At 50.5% G+C, this 19033-nt stretch overlaps 1 protein-coding gene across 2 annotated transcripts in view; it reads right to left on the bottom strand.

Moving 5' to 3' along the window:
- SHANK2 (SH3 and multiple ankyrin repeat domains 2) overlaps positions 1-19033 on the bottom strand; it is a 571155-nt gene that overhangs the window by 177852 nt on the left and 374270 nt on the right. For both annotated transcript variants that reach the window (XM_064287611.1, XM_003422618.4), the window contains 2 exons: positions 11585-11667; positions 9858-9982 (listed from right to left, as the gene is read on the bottom strand). In XM_064287611.1, the coding sequence (XP_064143681.1) occupies positions 9858-9982; positions 11585-11667 (208 nt within the window). The remainder of the gene's footprint in view (positions 1-9857; positions 9983-11584; positions 11668-19033) is intronic.

The raw sequence follows: 19033 nt of genomic DNA, 5'->3' as shown, positions 1-19033 counted from the left end.
CGAGAACCTAAGCCCTAACATGACCCGAGGTCAAGACTTTGACAGGCTCCTGCTAACAGCAGCTGGCGCTTGGTCTTGAGCTTAGTTATTTTTAAAAAATATTTTATTGTATTTTTGGTGAAAGTATACACAGCAAAACAGGTTCCCAGTCAACAATTTCTACATATTGCTTTTGGTGGCACTGGTTATACTCTGCGGTTTGTGCCAACCTCATTATTTCCGTTCTATTTGTTCCAATCCCATTAATTTGGTCTCATTGCCCCCCAAACTTCTCATCTATGCTTTAGGGTAACTATTGTCCATCTGGTCTCATAAGGATAATTTTTAAAACAGCACAGCTCTCAGCTGAAACCACTTCCAAAGCCCACTTTTCAGACAAAGGTTAGGCGGCCTACACAACAAATAATAACGCACTCGAGAGACGTGCTTCTTAGTTCAATCAAATATGTGAGATCAAACGGGCAGCTCCTGTCCAAATGCAAAGACGAGAAGGCAGGAAGGGGCACGAACTGGATGAACGGACACAGGGAACCTGAGGCGGAAAGGGGGAGGGTGCTGCCACATTGTGAGGATTGCAACCAATGTCACAAAACAATTTGTGTATAAATTTTTGAATGAGCAACTAACTTGAGCTGTAAACTTTCACCTAAAAAAAACAATAAAATTAAAAAAAAAAAAAGACTGCAGTTCTCAAGGGCGAAGTGCTTTACTTTTTTGAGCCAACATGCCGTTTAATTAAAAGGTAACTTCAGGGGATAGTTTTACACAAGGTTTAAAGAGTATCTCAGGGCAACAGTCTCTGGGATTCCTTCAGTCTCACAGGGCCCAGTGAGTCTAGATTCTTCAGGAATTTGAAGTTCTGTCCCACATTTCCCCCTCTCCCCCTTTCTATCAGGGTTCATCTATTGTGGTCCTGATCAGCACTTTCTGCAGCGGTAGTCGGGCACCATCTAGTTCTTCTGGTCTCAAGGTGGAGGAGGCCATGGTTCATGGAGATAATTGGTCCTGTATTCCAGTTCCCTCTCTGATTCTTGGGTTTTCTTCATTCTCTTTTGCTCCAGACAAATAGAGAGCAATGGCTGTATCTGAGATGGCTGCTCATAAGCTTTTAGGACCCCAGACACTACTCACCAAACTGGGACGTGGAACATAAACTTCATGAACTATGTTATGCCAGTTGATTGAATTGACCCGCAAGACTATGACCCTAGCCTTTAAGCCAAGAACACTAATACTGTGAGGTGGTTACATCTAAGAGGTATTGGTTGAACTTAGTCATCGATCCAAATGCCCATTTGTTGTTATTAGTTGCCATTAAGTCAGCTCTGACTTATGACGACCCCATGTACAACAGATGAGAACATTGCCCGGTCCTGTGTCATCTTCAGGATTGTTGTTTGCTTGGGTCTATTGTTGGGGCCGCTGTGTATTTCTGAGTCAGAATCGATTCAATGGCAGTGGGTTTGTTTGTTTGTTTTTTGGTTTCCAACCTAGGGGGCTCATCTCCCAGCACTATACTGTGCAGTGCTCTGTTGTGATTGATAGGGTTTCCATTGGCTAGTTTTTAAGAGGTTGTCAGGCCTTTCTTCCTAGTCTGTCTTAGTCTGGGAGCTCTGCCAAAACCTGTCCCCCATCAGTGACTCTGCTGCTATTTGAAAAGCTGGTGGCATGGCTTCCAGCATCATAGCTACGCGCAAGCCACCACAGTAGGACAAACGGACAGATGGGTGGTTATTACAGTAAGTCATGACGATAACTTGTTATTGCTTGCCCGACTAATATTCATTGGTTTCTGCTTCATAGTCAAGCATCACTAATGATGATGAAGGAGATATTGATGATGAATAATAAATAATGACTGAATGCCAGTCCTATGGGTGACCCCACTCACACCTGGTCTTCTAGTAAGAACAAACCTGATGTTCACAGCAGCCTTTGTGCCCAGGGCTCAGGGCAGCTCATAGTTTATCTCAGGTGACTCAGCTCTCACAAGCACCCATTTTATCGATGGGGACACTGAGCCCCAGGATGCACATTCTGGTTGATAGCTCACACGACAACTGTAAGGACTAGCTGGGACTGCGTTTCCTCTCCCCGGTGTGATATTTAACATTCCGGCTGGGGAAGCTGAAGGGTTACCACGGCGTGGCCAGTTATTTAGTTGGCAGTGCTGGCTTGGGCACATTATGTTTCCAGGTCCCGCTCTGAAGGACCAGCCTAAGAAACGTTTTATAAGACACTCGAATGGTCTCTAGGAAAACGCTGGGGGCATCCTTCTCAATGTCCTCACCTAAAATCCAAACCTACAACAGGATGGTTCCAGGCCGTCTTCAGTACAAGCATTTAATACAAGGGAAAAGTAATTAGCAAATTCAAGCATCACTTTTCAAGGATGAGGGATATTGCTGCCTGCTTTAATTGCAAGGGAAAACCAATTTAGAGAAATTAACACAGAAACGAGATGGACCGCTTCAGTGCTCAGAAAACAATCACAAACACCATAGGAGTTGCCTGCGCTGTGAGCCAAGGCCCCAGGAAAATAATTAACACCCAGGAACGCTTTCTCCTGGGAGTGTAGACAGCAAAACCTCGGCCATCGGCACCAAGACACTCCTCCCTGGGGGACATGTCTTTTTTCTAAAAAATATAGTTTTTCTATCATAAGACTAATACTTGCCAAAAAACTGATACTCATTATTAGAGAAAACCTAGGAACTAGAGAAAAATGCAAGAGAGAAGATAATCACACATACTCCTGGCGCCCAGGGGTTAATCCTTACTGGGCATTTCCCTTTCCCCCTTTTTTTTTTCTATCCCTCTTTTGGGGACCATGGGGTCACCGGCAGTTCAGCGGTAGAATCCTCGCCTTCCACGCGAGCTCGATTCCCGGCCCGTACACCTCCGTCATGTGCCGCCACCACCGTCTGTCAGCGGAGGTTGCGTGTTGCTAAGATGCTGAACAGGTTTCAGCAGGGCTTCCAGTCTAAGGCTGACTAGGAAGAAAGGCCTGGCAATCCACTTCCAAAAAGCAGCCAGTGAAAGCCCTGTGGATCATGGCAGTCCGATCCACGACCGACCATGGGGACGGCACAGGACTGGGCAGCATTTTATCCCACCATGCACGGGGCTGCCATGACTTGATGCAATGGCAGCTGACCCGAAGAACGACAATTTGGGTGGGGGGAGGCGCGTAAGTCCGATGATATCATGCAGGTGATTCGGAATCTGCTTTTTTTCACTTAAAATAATGTAACCATTTCCCATTGGTATTAAGGGCTCCTCATAAACACAGCTTTTCAAGCCTTGTGAAGAGTCCACGACAGAGATTCCGTGTCTGCTTCACGGTTCGCCTATCGTTCCCCCCCCACTTGGCGCTGCGCCATGGTGGCAGTTTTTATAGTACCCCCTTAGGATAGGTCCCGAGGTATACCACTCCTGGCGCAGCTTTGTGGCTCTTGCACACACTGTCACACCGATTTCTGAAAAGTTAACAGCAATTTATTCTTTCAAGTGGCACTGAGAATGCTGTCACCGGCAACAGGTATGACCCTCCCCCCCCAAACAAAACACCCCAAATCTGTTGCTGTCAAGTCGATTCCAACTCATGGCAGCTCTATAGGACAGAGTAGAACTGCCCATGGGGTTTCCAAGAATTTCAACTGCCAACCTTTTGGCTGGCCGCCTAGTTCTTAACCATTGGGCCACTGGGGCTCCAACAACAGGCAACGGGTATATAATTAAAAAAAAATTGCTAATTTGAAGATAACAATTGCCACTTAGAGGTTTGGAAACTCTGGTGGCGTAATGGTTCAGAGCTACGGCTGCTAACCAAAAGGTTGGCAGTTCGAATCTACGAGGTGCTCCTTGGAAACCCTATGGGGCAGTTCCACTCTGTCCTTTAGGATTGCTATGAGTCAGAATCGACTTGACGGCACTGGGTTTGGAACGGGTTACCTAAAGGTTGCACTGATCACTAGGGGTGCTCAGCCCTTTCCCAGGGTTTATTGGTCACTTGAGTCCCCTCTGTGATGTTTTTCTTCCTGCCCTTTGCCCTCATACATTAAACGTGTCCAAGTGTCTCGTATAAGTATTTATAAAAACCAGACTCACTGCTGTCAAATAAAATTCTGACTCATAGCCACCCTACAGGACAGAGAAGAACTGCCCCACGGGGTTTCTTTCCAAGGCTATAATCTTTACGGAAGCAGACTGCCACATTGATCTCTGAGGAGCAGCTGGTGGGTTTGAACTGCCGACCTTTCAGTTAGCAGCCAAGTGTTTTAACCACTTCACCACCAGGGCTCCTTATAAATACTTTTAACATTTATGCAAGTGTTGGGTCAGACAGCCTGGGGTAGAACCCCAGTTCCTCCACTTGCCAGCCATGTGACCGGGGCAAATTATCTAAACTCTCTGTGCCTTGGTTTCCTCATCTTTAAAACTGGACAACAGCAGATGCTATTTTCTAGCATGTTGCGAGGAGTAGACAGGACAGGGCAACACCCGGCAGATAAAACTCGGCGACCGAAAATAAAGACCTGGGCCTTTGGGATCCTGGGTGCAAATGTCGTCCTCCCCTTCCTAGTTTCACTGTCCACTTGCATTCCGAGCGACTCTGAGATACAGGACGCTTTAGTTCTTGTAAATAACTCAAGGCACAAAGCTGAGTTTGCACATGGGGAGATGGTGGAAAAAAGCAGTCCCTGTCTGCTCACGGGTAAACAGCAATGACATTAGCACAGTGCCTGCTCCTGTCTGGGCCGCAGACACTTGAGTCTGAACGCCAAGTCAAGGGGTTCAAAACGGCCACATGGATCAGGCCGGCAGGCCGCCCTCCTGCCTACCCACCAGAGGACCCTTACAGCATCCCTGCAGCTCTCTGCCCATGACCCCGGTGCAGCTGGTGTGGGCTGGGGACGAGGCCCTGTCCTCCTAAACAGGACTCAGGTGGCTCTGCTGCCCAGCCAGGTCTCACTGGACCAAGTGACGGGCTGCCAGGTTGGTGGTCCCTGCCCCGGGTGATGCAAATGGTTAACACGCTCGGCTGCTAACCGAAACGTTGGAGGTTCTAGTCAACTCAGGTACACCTTTGAAGGAAGGCCTGGCAATCTACTTCTGAAAAGCCAGCCATGGAAAACCATATGGTGTACACCAGTGTTCACTGCAGTGTTATTTACAATAGCCAAAAGGTGGAAACAGACCCAAATGCCCATCACCAGATGAATGGATAAGCATGTGTGGTCTCTCCGCACAATGGAATACCACTCAGCCATAAAGAGAAACGAAGTCCTGATGCACGCCACCACATGGCTGAACCTTGGACACATCGTGCTGAGTGAAATAAGTCAGTCACAGAAGGACAAACAGTGTATGATCTCACTAACATGAGGTAAACAGAAGAGGCAAATACACAGAGATCAGGGTTTGACGATGGCTACCCGGGATTGAAAATCCTGGTGGCGTAGTGGTTAAGAGTTACAGCTGCTAACCAAAAGCTTGGTGTTCGAATCCACCAGGCACTCCTCGGAAACCCTATGGGGCAGTTCTACTCTGTCCTATAGGGTTGCTATGAGTTGGAATTGACTCGATGGCAATGGGTTTGGTTTTGGGTACCAAGGATTGGTGGTGGGGTGGGGGGAGACAAGAAAAGGGAATTATTGTTTATCGACTTTTTGTTTATGGGGATGGAAAATTTGGCAAAGGCAACTGAGGATGGTTGCAGAACGTGACTGGTCATTATCTCCCTGAATCGGCGAATGTGGTGCTATCTTTAAGAAAGAAAAATGAACAAACATAACCCTACGGAGCCCAGTTCCACTCTGACACACATGGCGTTGCCACTGCTTTTTTTGGCAGGGCATCAAACCTGCATCCCACCCTCTGCGTCTCTGAAACTCCTCAATACGCAGCTGTCACCCGGGAACCATCTACACGCTCCTTACGACTCTGTGTACGTTTCTGGAGGTGACCTCGTCTGCCCCATCTCGTGGGGGCAAAGAGGCTGAAATCAAGAGAATCAAAGCAACAGCAGATGATGCCCTGAGCAAACTATGCCTGAAAGCTGGTCTGCCTCTAAAAGTTTTGGTTTCAACTCCTTGGCAACCTCCTATCATTATTTAAAACCAGGTGGCGGCGGGTTTTCTGTTCCTGTTGTAACCAAGGGGAAGGTGTGCCTTGTGGTTCCCGGCTCCTGCCCCATCTTTACGTCTGACCTGCATGGAGAGAAACCTGCCCTGGCTTCCCGACTCTCCCCCAGGTGTACCTTCCAGTTAGGGCACTCTGCTCCTCCTCACCCACCTCCTAATGGTCGTGGGCCATTTCGCCCCTGGGCTCCTTGACATCTCACTAGCTAGGAGCCATCTCTGGCATCAGCCATCTAGGGGATTCCATCACACCTTTCTCCTCTCCGAGCTGATCTAGAAATGGGTGAATGCACACAGACCAAGAGCCTCATGTGAAAATGTCCCCATCACAGAGCACCCATTCTTCCCTCTCCCCACCTCTGAGGTGAATTCCCCATGACGTCCCAACACCTGCACGCCCACATCCATCCCAACGTAATTCCTGGTTTTAGGAGAGCCTTTGACCTGGCACTTTACGCAAAGCTTTTGCTTTTGGTGGGAGAGGGGAGGTGTGGCGAACAAAGAAGCAATACTACCACCAACAAAAGAACCAGCCCTCCCCAACGCTCAGGTGGGGGACACATATATTCTAGAAAGTAGCACCGATCGCGGTTGGGTTGCCTCTGACTCCTGGCGACCCCGTGTGTGTCAGAGTAGAACTGAGCTCCGCAGGGTTTTTGATAGTTGATTTTTTGGAAGCAGATCGCCAGCCCTTTTTCCCGAGGTGCCTCTGGGTGGACTGGAACCTCTAACCTTGAGTTGGCAGCTGTTTGCACCACCCAGGGAATCCTTCTAGAAGGTAAGCACCCAGGAAAATCAGGCTCGGCAGGAAATCCGTTAGAGTCTGGCTCTGAAGGGGTGACAAAGTAGAAGGAGGAAAAAGAAAGTTCTGTCCATGCTGAAGGCTTTAAGCAGCGAACACAGACTTCAAAAACTGCCCCTCAGTCCACAAGTTCAAACTGCAGTGTGCTTTTTTGAAGAGAAAATAAAAATCTGACATACTTTTGAGCTTCTTTCAAAGAGTGGAGAGAGAAGGCGGCTGGCCAAGGAGACTGGGGCAGAAGGGGGACAAAGCACTCTCACTCTGGGCCTTTTCAGACCAAGACCTTGCACTTTACCAAGAGCTTGGAAACCCCTAAGGCTGAGGACAGCCTCTCGCCAAAACAAAAGTTCACCGAGACAACTGAGTCCGTTTAAAGCAATCCCTCCAAAGTCCAAGTTTTTCACTGAAAATACAGAAAATGTGTCTGTTGGGAAGCAACGCACCCATAATGCTTCAGGAATCCCTGGGTGGTGGAAATGGTTAAGCACTCGGCTGCTAACTGAAAAGCTGAAGGTTCGAATCCACCTAGAGGCACCTTGGAAGAAAGGCCTGGCGATCTAAAACATCAGTCACCGAAAACCCTATGGAGCCCAGTTCTACTCGGACATACATGGGGTCACCACGAGTGGGAGCCGACTCAATGACAACCGGCTTGGTACAACGTCACAAATGATTTCTACATCCCAGTGGAGAAATCCAGTAGTTAGGAACCAAGTCAATGGGGACTTCCAGCCTTTCTTTCCTGAGCCCCTAAAGGAGAATTTCAGGTGGCTGTGAGTTTATGAGGTAACCTTGGAAATGAACCAGGAACCCGTGTCAAGGGCTGGGGTTCCAGTGGTTCAGGCCCGTGCACCCCAGTAGCGTAAGACTTCTACGGGGTCAACGGTCTTGGAAAGCCTGTGACTGTGGTGGCCCCACTCTGTCTTCAGTTCAGTTGCATCCTAATAACTCAGACAGGCCTTAAGGCATCTCAGGCCCTGCCACTCCTTGCATCCTTGAGTTCAGAGGCTACACAGAATAGAACACCTGGTACACAATGGCAAGTATACTGGTGTATAATAAAAGCATATCAAGGGTTAAAAGCCATGTCAAAGGAGGTGCTCTGAACACAGACATGCAGACACGCCCACTGCTCCAAATTCCAGTGACGCTCCCAGCTCCCATCTGACGGGTCTGCCTGGCCCAGGTGGGCAGGGATGTCCACTAACCCGGTGCATCTCTGCTTCCCCAGGAAAGTGATGGCCCCACACTGCTCCTCGGGGCCCACATTTCTCTGCTGACTAGCTCATCAAGGAAACAATCCCAGGAACCTAACAACAGGGGTTCTCTTCATCTGCAGCCTCATTTATTATTAAAAACCAAGAACCAGCAGCAACCTACTTTAACCTATCAGGGTTTCTCTCTCTCTCTCGTTCTCTGTCACACACACACACACACACACACACACGGGGAGGGGACTTACATCACAGCCCCGTCCTACAGAGGATGATTCAACCATGTCTCTGCATTTTTATGAGGGTTACAAACCTAGTTAACCCACGAAACCACAGTGGGCTCCAGGCACCATCATTCCGGATACGCACCCCACAGTTCAAACGTACCAAAGTGAGCTCATGTCCTCATCCAATCCAGGCTCTGACTGGAAAGTGATAAATCAAATACATTGCTTTGCTGAATACAGTGGGATCGACGCAGGGCACCTGGAATAAGTTAAAACACCTTCTCCATGTTACCGGACTCACTCTCCTCAAATCAAATCTTTCCTTTCAGATTTCTATTGCTCTTTAATAGTTCTGAGGAACACTCAGGAAATCCTGGGCAAAATCACAGCTTGCAAAAACATGCCTGGACGTTTAACTGTACTGGGGAGAAATGGGTTGCCGGGACTCTTCACCAGGGCCTGTGATGTGGCCCCCTCTTCTACAGACGGAGCAAGTGTCTCCATGGCTCAACTACCACGTGGCTGGCTGGATGTCCATGTATCCATGTCCTCAGCTGCCCACGGGTCTCCAAGGCGGACACGGCAAGGCTCAGCATTAACACGGAGGAACCGCCAAGTCCTAACAAGGGCCGTTTGAGTCTACTGAGCCTTTTGGCAATTATTACCTTAATTTACAACATGGTCTTTTATTTCGAATATTCCCAAACACTGACACATTCCTTGGAGTAACAAGATTGCAAGCAACACCTAAACGCACAGAAAGGGAGGCATCTCCAACGTGCTGGAGACTCGAACACTTCACACCTGCCGACGCGCCAACTCCAGGCAGAGTTCGCAAAACACAGCACTGGCATCTAGTGGGATTCTTCCAATGAAGGGACCACTCCCTCCTTTCATACACCTGAAGAGCCAGCTCTCAAAGCATCTGAGTTTAAAGGTGCCCTTTGTGTGCCATAAACTCCAGCCCTCGCTCCACGGCCTTTGACAACTACCCTCCACCCAACAGCCAGTGCCTGAAACCAGCAAATCAACAAGCCCTGAGCCATCATCAATGTTATAGGCCTCATGGAAGCAAGTGCCAGCTTGCCCCTATGACACAAGGATGGAGGCTGGCTTCGCTTGGCGTCTCCTTAGGATCACAAACTAAACCACCCCATAGAGCCACTGGTATCCCCAACACCATGGCAACCACACTGCTCTTCTGTCTACTTTCTACTTTAAGACCAATGGTCAAGTGCTACTTTTCCTTCCTTCAAAAAGTTACAGCTGGGCCTCAAAGATGACCCAAACACGGAAGCCCACTGCAGGAAGCCTCTTCAGAGGGCGAGAACACCAACAACGTGGTCCACGGCCGCCTCTGTGAGCATCACCATCTCTGGTTCACAACCATGCCGCCAAGGCCACAGACCTCCTCCTGGACGAGAGTCGGCGCTCTCCGCAAGCAGAAGGATACAAACACCTGTGTGCCTACCTCGATCAGGAAGTCCCCCGTCCTCAGTCCGGCTTGCCAAGCCACCCCGCCTTCATCCACGGACTCCAGGTACTGCAGGGCTGGGAAAGCCGGTGTCGGTGTGAATTCTTCAATGGGCGTGTCAGCTGGGAAGAGAGGAGCACCTCATTACACACCCAGGAGATGTTTTCCAAGTTGGCAGGCCCCGCCTCCCTACAGGACCCTGGGGGAAAGGCGACCATGTGTCTTCGACTGGAAATGGGGGTCCAGGCCAGCACTCTTCTGTGAAGGGCCTGAGACTCAAACTCATGGGTTAACGTCAACTCAAGCCAACTGTGTTGTGGTGCCTCCATCCTATTCCTTGGCCTCTGTGCCGAAAACACTGGATAACGTGCTCGGCTGTACATGTCTACACGCCTGTCATTTTCTTTAAAAGCATCCGTGACTAAACATTTTCAGTTCTAAAAATGGAAAAGTTCCTCCCAAGCCACACGGAGCTACAGAAACACCCCACTGAGCCACTTGCCAAATTTACGTCTACGTAGAGTCACAACCAAGGGGACTCAGCTTGGAACTCGGGTGGACCAGAGCGCCGACCCTGTGGGCGGCCGTGGACCTGGAGTCGGCTCATGCATTCTTGGTTCAGGCAGCTCGCTCTGGGCGGCCGTTCTGCAGCCAGAGTCCACGGGAGGGCCAGGCGCTGCTCCTCTGTGGAGTGAGGCTTGGCTTCTGGGGCCCTCATGCCTGCCAAGTGCAACTCCAGGGCAAGAGAGGGACTTTTCTTGGCAGTCATGGGAGGCTGGGGGTGGATGGGCGGGCTGAGATGAAGATGGTCTCGGAGGGGGAAGGTAGAACACACCACATGAGCAGGCGTGGACACACGCACACGCACATACATACACACACACAGAGAAAGATCTATCTCCTTTTCTCTCTCTTTCTGGACAGACCATCACCAGGGACGCCTAAGCTTAAGGCAGGTGGGGACTGACTCCCAAGGAAGGCGGCCTCCCGCAGCACAGGCCCAGGACCCCCAGCCCAGTGCTGGCAGAGGCCCTGAGAGGGAACTTACACATGCCTTACCCCACACGCAGGGACAGACGGTTTCTTTCATGGGGACATGCTTGATGCCATTTTGTTTTCCTTTGAAAGGAAGCCCCCAAGTTAAGGGCCGGTGGTGGGACCATTTCCATGGAACGCAGCTCCAGGGCCTTGCACCACAGGCCAAGTCACACATATGGTGCTGGCTCGGCCCAAGGCAGGGGGACCATCTTGCCACATTGCCTTTGCAAAGTCACCTTAGAGAGGAGCTCACTGCTGCCTGCTGCACTTGGAACCCAAGCCCACTCGTGGAACGGGGCGGTTTCCAGGTCCCTGGAACTCGGGGCTGGGTAATTTCGGCCTCTGACACCCAGAGCTCCGACTCTAGCCACGATCTGGCTGAACTGAACCACAGAATACACACTGTCCCCCATAATTTAACAGAAAAGGTCGGGGGAGGGAGTGCCGGAGCCCCCTAAGCCATGGCCTGCACAGAAAATTAAAAATCTTTCCAAAGGAAGCCCAACAACGTCTCACGAGGAAGGCAGAATGTTAAAGAATACGGTTGTCTAGCAACCAAGTGCCCCCAGGAAAAACGCTTATCTGCGAGCAGGGGAACATTTACCATACAGGCGTGCACACACACACACACACACACCACACACTCACACACGTGAACGCACCCGGCTGGGAGCAGCGGCTCTTACCTTTGGCCCCGCGGAGCACGAATCCGAAGCCCTCATTGTCTTTCTTCTGCAGCACCACGGTCTTCTCCTCGATAATGCAGTCACTGTAGAGAGAATTCCGGGGACAGCGACCATTATTGTGACCCACCATCATCACCGCGGCCGCTCCTCCGCCGGGGACGTTCATCATCCTAGCCAATTAATCAGCCCGGCTGGCCGGCCCCGGCTGCATGGAGAGCAGCCGGCAGCAGCGCGGGGCGCAGGAGGAGCCAAGGCAGCTGGGAGGGGGGCGGCTGACGGGATAGGCGAGCTCGGTGGCACCGGGGACGAGGAGGGGGGCCGGCACGAGCAGGCGGGCAGGATCCTGCGTGGTGCTGCGGCCGCCAGGAGTGGCCGTGCTGGCGGCGTCCGGGGGCTGCGGGGACGCCGGGGGGACAGAAAGTAAGTGGCCCGCTGGCCAGGGTCGTCCGCGAGCCCCGCAGGCGGCCAAGTGCCATCAGCCGGCAGAGATATGAGGCAGCGTTTTTTTTTTTTCTTTCCTCTAAGGAGGTTAAAAAAAAATCCAATTCTCTCGGCGCTGTGCACGAGCAGGCGGAAGGCACCGGGAGACGCAGGGCCTGTGATGCGTCCACCGCCCCCCTCTCTCCCGTCCTATTGCATGTGGCGTGTGGTGGAGCCCCCACAGTCATCTGACGGCCGCGGCCCGCGTCATCCGCACGGAGGACCCCGGCCCGGGGTCGTGGCAGGCGTCGGGGGCAAGGCGGCCGGGACTTCGGGTGCCTTCCTGTGGCCGCTGCCGCAGCGGACTTGGGGTGCAGAGTGCAGGGAGCTCGTTAGCCAGCACCCCATCTTGTTAGCGACACCAAAGCTGCCAGGAGCACCTGCCTCTTTGGGGCATGCTGAGCTGCGGGGGCAGCAGCGGGGGCCATGTAGGCCGTCCCCTTAGAGGTGACAGTTTAAGGCCACACTGGGCCTCTTAGCAGAGCGTTTTTGTTTGTTTTACAAAGAAACCCAAACGCTCCAACTTTGCTGTGGCGGCCCAAGCCTCCGCTCATCTACAGAAGTGGTGCGTGGCTGTGCAGTCCCTGCCCCTGGAGGCATGAGGTGTGGAGACAGAAAGGGTCTGCCCAGCGCGGCCTGCCTCCCCTGCCCCCTGCTGCAGAGAGGGCGCAGAGGGGGTGCGGTGCCCCCGGGCTCTGCTGCAGCCGGAAGTCAGTTGAGGAGCGGCTGAGTGGGAAGCAGGTGGGGGGGAGGGGGGCGGAGCCAAGGGAAACTCTCCCCAGGCACTAAAGGGCTGGGAGAGAGGGCTGGGTTCCAGGAGAGAAGGCTGCAGGGGGGCTTTGAAGGATGCCAGCAGGCCCTGAGGGGAATACTGCCCCGAGAACAAGTCCCAGACGGGAAGGCGGTGTCGCCCGGCCTCCCAGGTGGCGGCTGGGCCTGCAGCCTTTGGGGTTATTATGACCATGAAAGGATTGGCCAGGGACAGGCGCTCAAAAGCCCCGGCCACTGAAGCTGAGGCCCCTACTCAGCCCCTTCCGGAGCAGATGCTGGGATCCCGCCCAAGACCACAGAGAGGATACCCACTCCCAGGGTTCCTGTCCACCTCTCTCCACCCTTGCCCTCTTGCCCCGGGGGTACAAGGTCCACACTGCCCACCTCTGCCCAGCCCCAAATGTCCCAAAGCTCCTCTGGCTCCGAGTGTCTCAACAGGGGAAACACAGTTTCCTGCCATCCGTCCACCTAACGGGGAGCTTCTAGGGGCAGTCTCCCTCAGGACAGCACAAGAGAGGGGGTGCTTCGGTGGTGGTGGAGGGGTAGGAGCATCAGAGAACCTGGTTCAAATCCCAGCTTTGCCACCATGACCTCGGACCCAAAGGTGACGGCACTTGACCTTTCTGAGCCTCAGATGGCGGCTCTGCACATGAGAATAACAGCAACACGTGCCTCGGGGAGCCATGATGAGAAAGTGATGAAATAACCATCCAGAACCCTCAGCAGTGTTCCTGGTACCCCCCCAAAACACCCCCCAAAACCAAACCTGCTGCCGTTGAGTCAACTGTGACTCACGGCGACCCCACGTGCGTCAGAGTAGAACTGCGCCCCACAGGGTTTCCAATGGCTGAGTTTTCTGAAGTAGATTGCCAGGGCTTTCTTCCGAGGTGCCTCTGGGAGGACTCGAACCTCCAACCTTTTGATTAACAGCCGAGGGCTTAACCGTCTGTGCCACCCAGGGACTCCAGCACGTCCCGAGCACACACCAGCTGTCGGGCATCCGGCGCCTGCTCTCTCACCTTCCGCTCAGTTAGTAGGTGAGCCCTCGATCGCCTGTGCTGAGTGACAGCTGCCCCTCATTCACCGATGCTCCACCTCCTCCCCGACTTCCTCTCTCCCCTCCGTAAGGCTGCCGATTCGCCACCACGCAGACTAATGGCGACCGTCCCCTGTCCCCTCTCTAAACCCCCTCAGCAGTTCTGATCCATCCACACACTTTCTCATCGCTACGTGACAGCACCACTGTCTGGCCCCAAACCCCGATGGCTCCATCCCAGTTACCGAGTGAGCCCCAAATTCTTCCATCTCTGATATTAAGAGGATGGGTATTCACATCTCCTTCCTGTGTTACTTCAGGGTGTAAACAGGCTTCCCTGCCCACCTCCACCCCATCCAGCTCCAACCACAGATGGACCTGGGTTTGAATCCCAACGTTGGCATCTACTGGCTTTGGTCCTCAGAGCCTCACTTTCCCCACCTGCAAAGTAGGGCCAATAATACCTGCCTTTTAGGGTCTGATGGTCCCTGGGTGGTGCAAACTGTGCTCAACTACTAACCTAATGTTAGTAGTTTGAGCCCACCCTGCAGCCCACCCAGCAATGCCTCAGAAGAAAGGCCTGGTGAGCTGCTTCTGAAAGGTCACAGCCAAGAAAACCCTGCAGAGTGCTCTTTGCCGCGTCTACCGCGAGAACGAAGACCATTCTTAGCAACCAGACTGTCAACATTCCGTAAAAGGGAAGCACAGTTGTTGGGAGGGACCCCAGAGGGGCCTTGCGGGGGACTTCCATCATGTCAGTGTAGAATCAGTCTCCTTGGAAAGAAAAGAAGGGGCTTTGTGCTGACAAATGGTGGGGAAATAGAAAGGCACTGAGTCCAGTTCGTGCGGTCTGTAGCCACGTACAGAAGATGATCAAGGACGTCACACTGGGGTTCCGTTACAGGATAAGGTCTTTGTAGGCTCACTGCCCATCAATGGCGTTAGTCAGGAAAGTGGGTCTCTTGTTGAAATCTGAAACTTCTTTGGTGAAAAATACATCCGTAGGGTTCACATACAGCCAGGTGTTGCCTGTTCAGTATCTCAAGTCCAGAAAGATGAGTTAATTCTTGAAAGGAGTGACACTAAACTTGTATCAAATTCAGCTGCTTTAATTCAGCAAGCCACAACAGTTAAATACAAGGACATCCAAAAATTTTTGGATGGTATCTATATCCCCAAAAAAAGAACCATCCAACAGGCTGATGAGTAAGATGTAAGTGTCGTCCAGCTACGGAAGTGAGGCCAGATGACTGCTCAGACCTCTGGGTGATATTTTTAATATGCAATAAAATCCACCACGCGTCTACCAGTGTCATACTGGGGTGGCTTGCGTGTGGCTGTGATGCTGGAAGGTAGGCCACTGGTATTTCAAATATCAGCAGGGTCACTCAGGTTGGGCAGGTTTCAGTAGATCTCCCACCCACCCTAAGACAGACTGGGAAGAAGGGGCTGGAGATGTACTTCTAAAAAAATGGCCAGCGAAAACCTTATGAATGGCAGCAGAATGCTGTCTGACATTCTGCTGAAGGATGAGCCCCCCAGGTTGGAAGGCACTCAAAATACAACTGGAGAAGAGCTGCCTCCTCAAGGTGGAGTTGACTTTAATGACATGGGAGGAATAAAGCTTTCAGAACCTTCATTTGCTGACTTGGCACGATTCAAAATGAGAAGAAACAGCTGCAAATATCCATTAATAACTAGAACATGGAATACACGAAGTATGAACCTAGGGAAATTAGAAGTTGTCAAAAATGAAATGGAATGCATAAAGATTGGTAGATATCCTAGGCGTTAGTGAGCCGAAATGGACCGGTATTCGCCATGTTGAATCAGACAATCGGATGGTCTACTATGCCAGGAATGACAAATTGAAGAGAAATGGCGTCACATTCGTTGTAAAAAGAACATTTCTAGATCTATCCTGAAGTACAATGCTGTCAGTGATCGGATAATATCCGTACACCTACAAGGAAGATCAGTTAATATGACTATTATTCAAATTTACACACCAGCCACTAAGGCCAAAGATGAAGAAATGGAAGTTTCTTACACACCAGCCACTAAGGCCAAAGATGAAGAAATGGAAGTTTCTTACCAACTTCTGCAGTCTGAAACTACTGAACATGCAATCAGGATGCATTGATAATTACTGGTAATCAGAATGCAAAAGCTGGGAACAAACAAGAAGGATCAGGAGTTGGAAAATACGGTCTTGGCGACAGAAATGATGCTGGAGATCACATGACAGAATTTTGCAAGACAGACGACTTAATTGTTGCAAATACCTTTTTTCAACAACATAAACAGCGATGATACACATGGACCTGGCTGGATTAAATACACGGGAATCAAAGCAACTACATCTGTGGAGAAAGACAATGGGGAAGGTCAATATCGTCAGTGAGAACAAGGCCAGGGCCAATGGTCGCTCATATGCAAGTTCAAGGAGAAGCTGCAAAAAATTAAAACAAATCCATGAGAGCCAAGGCGCAACCTTGAGTATATCCCACCTGAATTTAGAGACCATTTCAAGAGCAGATTTGATGCGTTGAACACTAATGACGGAAGACCAGATGAGTTGTGGGATGATATCAAGGACATCATACAGGAAGAAAGCAAATAGTCATTAAATAGACAGGAAAGAAAGAAAAAGCCAAAATGGACGGCAGAAGAGACCCTGAAACTTGCTCTTGAAGGAAGAGTAGCTATAGCGAAAGGAAGAAATGATGAAGTCAAAGAGCTGAACAGAAGATTTCAAGGGCAGCTTGAGAAAACAAAGTATTACAATGAAATGTGCAAAAACCTGGAATAAGAAACCCAGAAGGAACGAACACACTCGGCATTTCTCAAGCTGAAAGAACTGAAGAAAAATTCAAGCCTTGAGTACCAATATTGAAGGATTTTATAGGCAAAATATTGAATGATGCAGGAAGCATCAAAGAAAGATGGAAGGAATACACAGAGTCACTATACCAAAAAGAGTTGGTCGATGTTCAGCCATGTCTGGAGGTAGCATATGATCAGGAGTCAATGGTACTGAAGGAAGAAGTCCAAGCTGCCCTGAAGGCACTGGGGAAAAACAAGGCTCCAGGAATTGACGGGATACCAATTGAGATGTTTCAACAAACAGATCCAGCGCTGGAGGTGCTCACTCGTCTATGCCAAGAAATACGGAAGACGGCTTCCTGGCCACCCAACTGGAAGAGATCTATCTCTGAGCCCGTTCCAAAGAAAGGTGATCCAGCAGAACGCAGAAATTATTGAACAATATCATTAATATCACACGCAAGTACAATTTTGCTGAATATCATTCAAAAGCGGCTGCAGCAGTATATCGACAGGGAACTGCCAGAAATTCAAGCCAGATTCAGAAGAGGACATGGAACCAGGGATATCATTGCTGACGTCAGATGGATCCTGGCTGAAAGCAGAGAATACCAGAAGGATGTTTACCTGTGTTTTATTGACTACGCAAAGGCATTCGACTGTGGGGATCATAACAAATTACGCATAACATTGCAAAAGAATGGGAATTCCAGAATGCTTAATTGTGCTCATGAGGAATCTGTACGTAGGCCAAGAGGCAGTCATTTGAACAGAACAGGCCATGTGGATACTGATTGGTATAAAGTCAGGAAAGGTGCGCATCAGGGTTGTAGCCTTTAACCATACCTATTCAATGTATCCTTTCACCATACCTATTCAATCTGTATGCTGAACAAATAATCCGAGCAGCTGGACTCTATGAAGAAGAACGGGGCATCAGGATTGGAGGAAGACTCATTAACAACCTGCGTTATGCAGATGACACAATCTTGCTTGCCGAAAGCGAAGAGGACTGAAGCACTTACTGATGATGATCAAAGACCACAGCCTTCAGTATGGATTACACCTCAACATAAAGAAGACCAAAATCCTCAGAACTGGACCAATATGCAACATCATGATAAATGGATAAAAGGATTTCATGTTACTTGGATCCATAATTAACAGCCATGGAAACAGCAGTCAAGAAATCAAACGATATATTGCACTGGGCAAATCTGCTGCAAAAGACCTCTTTAAAGCGCTAAAAAGTAAAGATGTCACTTCGAGGACTACGGTGCGTCTGACCCAAGCCATGGTGTTTTCAATCACCTCATATGCACGCGAAAGCTGGACAATGACTAACGAAGACCAAAGAAGAATTGACGTCTTTGAATTGTGGTGCTGGCAAAGAATATTGACTGTACCGTATACTGCCTGAAGAACAAACAAATCTGTCTTGGTAAAAGTACAACCAGAATGTTCCTTAGAAGCAAGGATAGCGAGACTTTGCCTCACATACTTCGGACATGTTATCAGGAGGGACCAGTCCCTGCAGAAGGACATCATGCTTGGTACAGTGGAGGGTTAGTAAAAGAGAGGAAGACCCTCAACGAGATGGAATGACCCAGTGGGTGCAAGAGTGGGTTCAAACGTAGCAACAACTGTGAGGGTGGTGCAGGAGCGGACAGTGTTTTGCTCTGTTGTTGCTTTGAGTCTGAACCAACTGGACAGCACCTAACAACAGCAACAACATGGTTGATATTTTTAAGACGCAATAAAATTCACCTATTAAAACAAACAAAGCACCTCATGGAGCACAGTTGTACTCCCCACACATGGTGTTGGCAATCAACTCAATGGCAAGGGGCTTGGTTTTTGGTCTGGTCCTGCTGTCCACACTCTGGCCATGATGGGCATTCAGAGCTCAAAGCCGTGTGGCCCCCCAAACAGCCGCGCCCCACTGTCACACCGGGTCTTTCACATCATGCCTCCTGTGGGCTCTGTGACTCCATTCTTTTCACTCCCTCAGTGCCCTGAACTTGGCCTGTGATTGGCTCCATCTTGCACAGCCACCATTGCGGCACCTGACTGCCTGGGGGTGGTGCTCCCTCTGTCCTCCCCAGCACTGGTCAGCTCACCAACCTGTGCCTGGGGTGCAAGCCATCCCCAAACTGCCCACAAGGGGCAACTCCATCCATTCTCTCACAGGGATCACCTTGAACGTTGCCCCCGCCTGTCAGGACCCTTCCCACGGTCATCGCATCAACGGGTCATCCCATCAGCTGTGAGCTCCGTGGGAGCAAATGTCACATCCTGTCCTCTTCCTCTCTGAAGCTCAATATGTGGCACATGTC

The sequence above is a fragment of the Loxodonta africana genome, chromosome 7, assembly GCF_030014295.1.
Source record: "Loxodonta africana isolate mLoxAfr1 chromosome 7, mLoxAfr1.hap2, whole genome shotgun sequence".
Lineage (NCBI taxonomy): Eukaryota > Metazoa > Chordata > Mammalia > Proboscidea > Elephantidae > Loxodonta > Loxodonta africana.
This window is presented reverse-complemented; position numbering and strand designations above follow the sequence as displayed.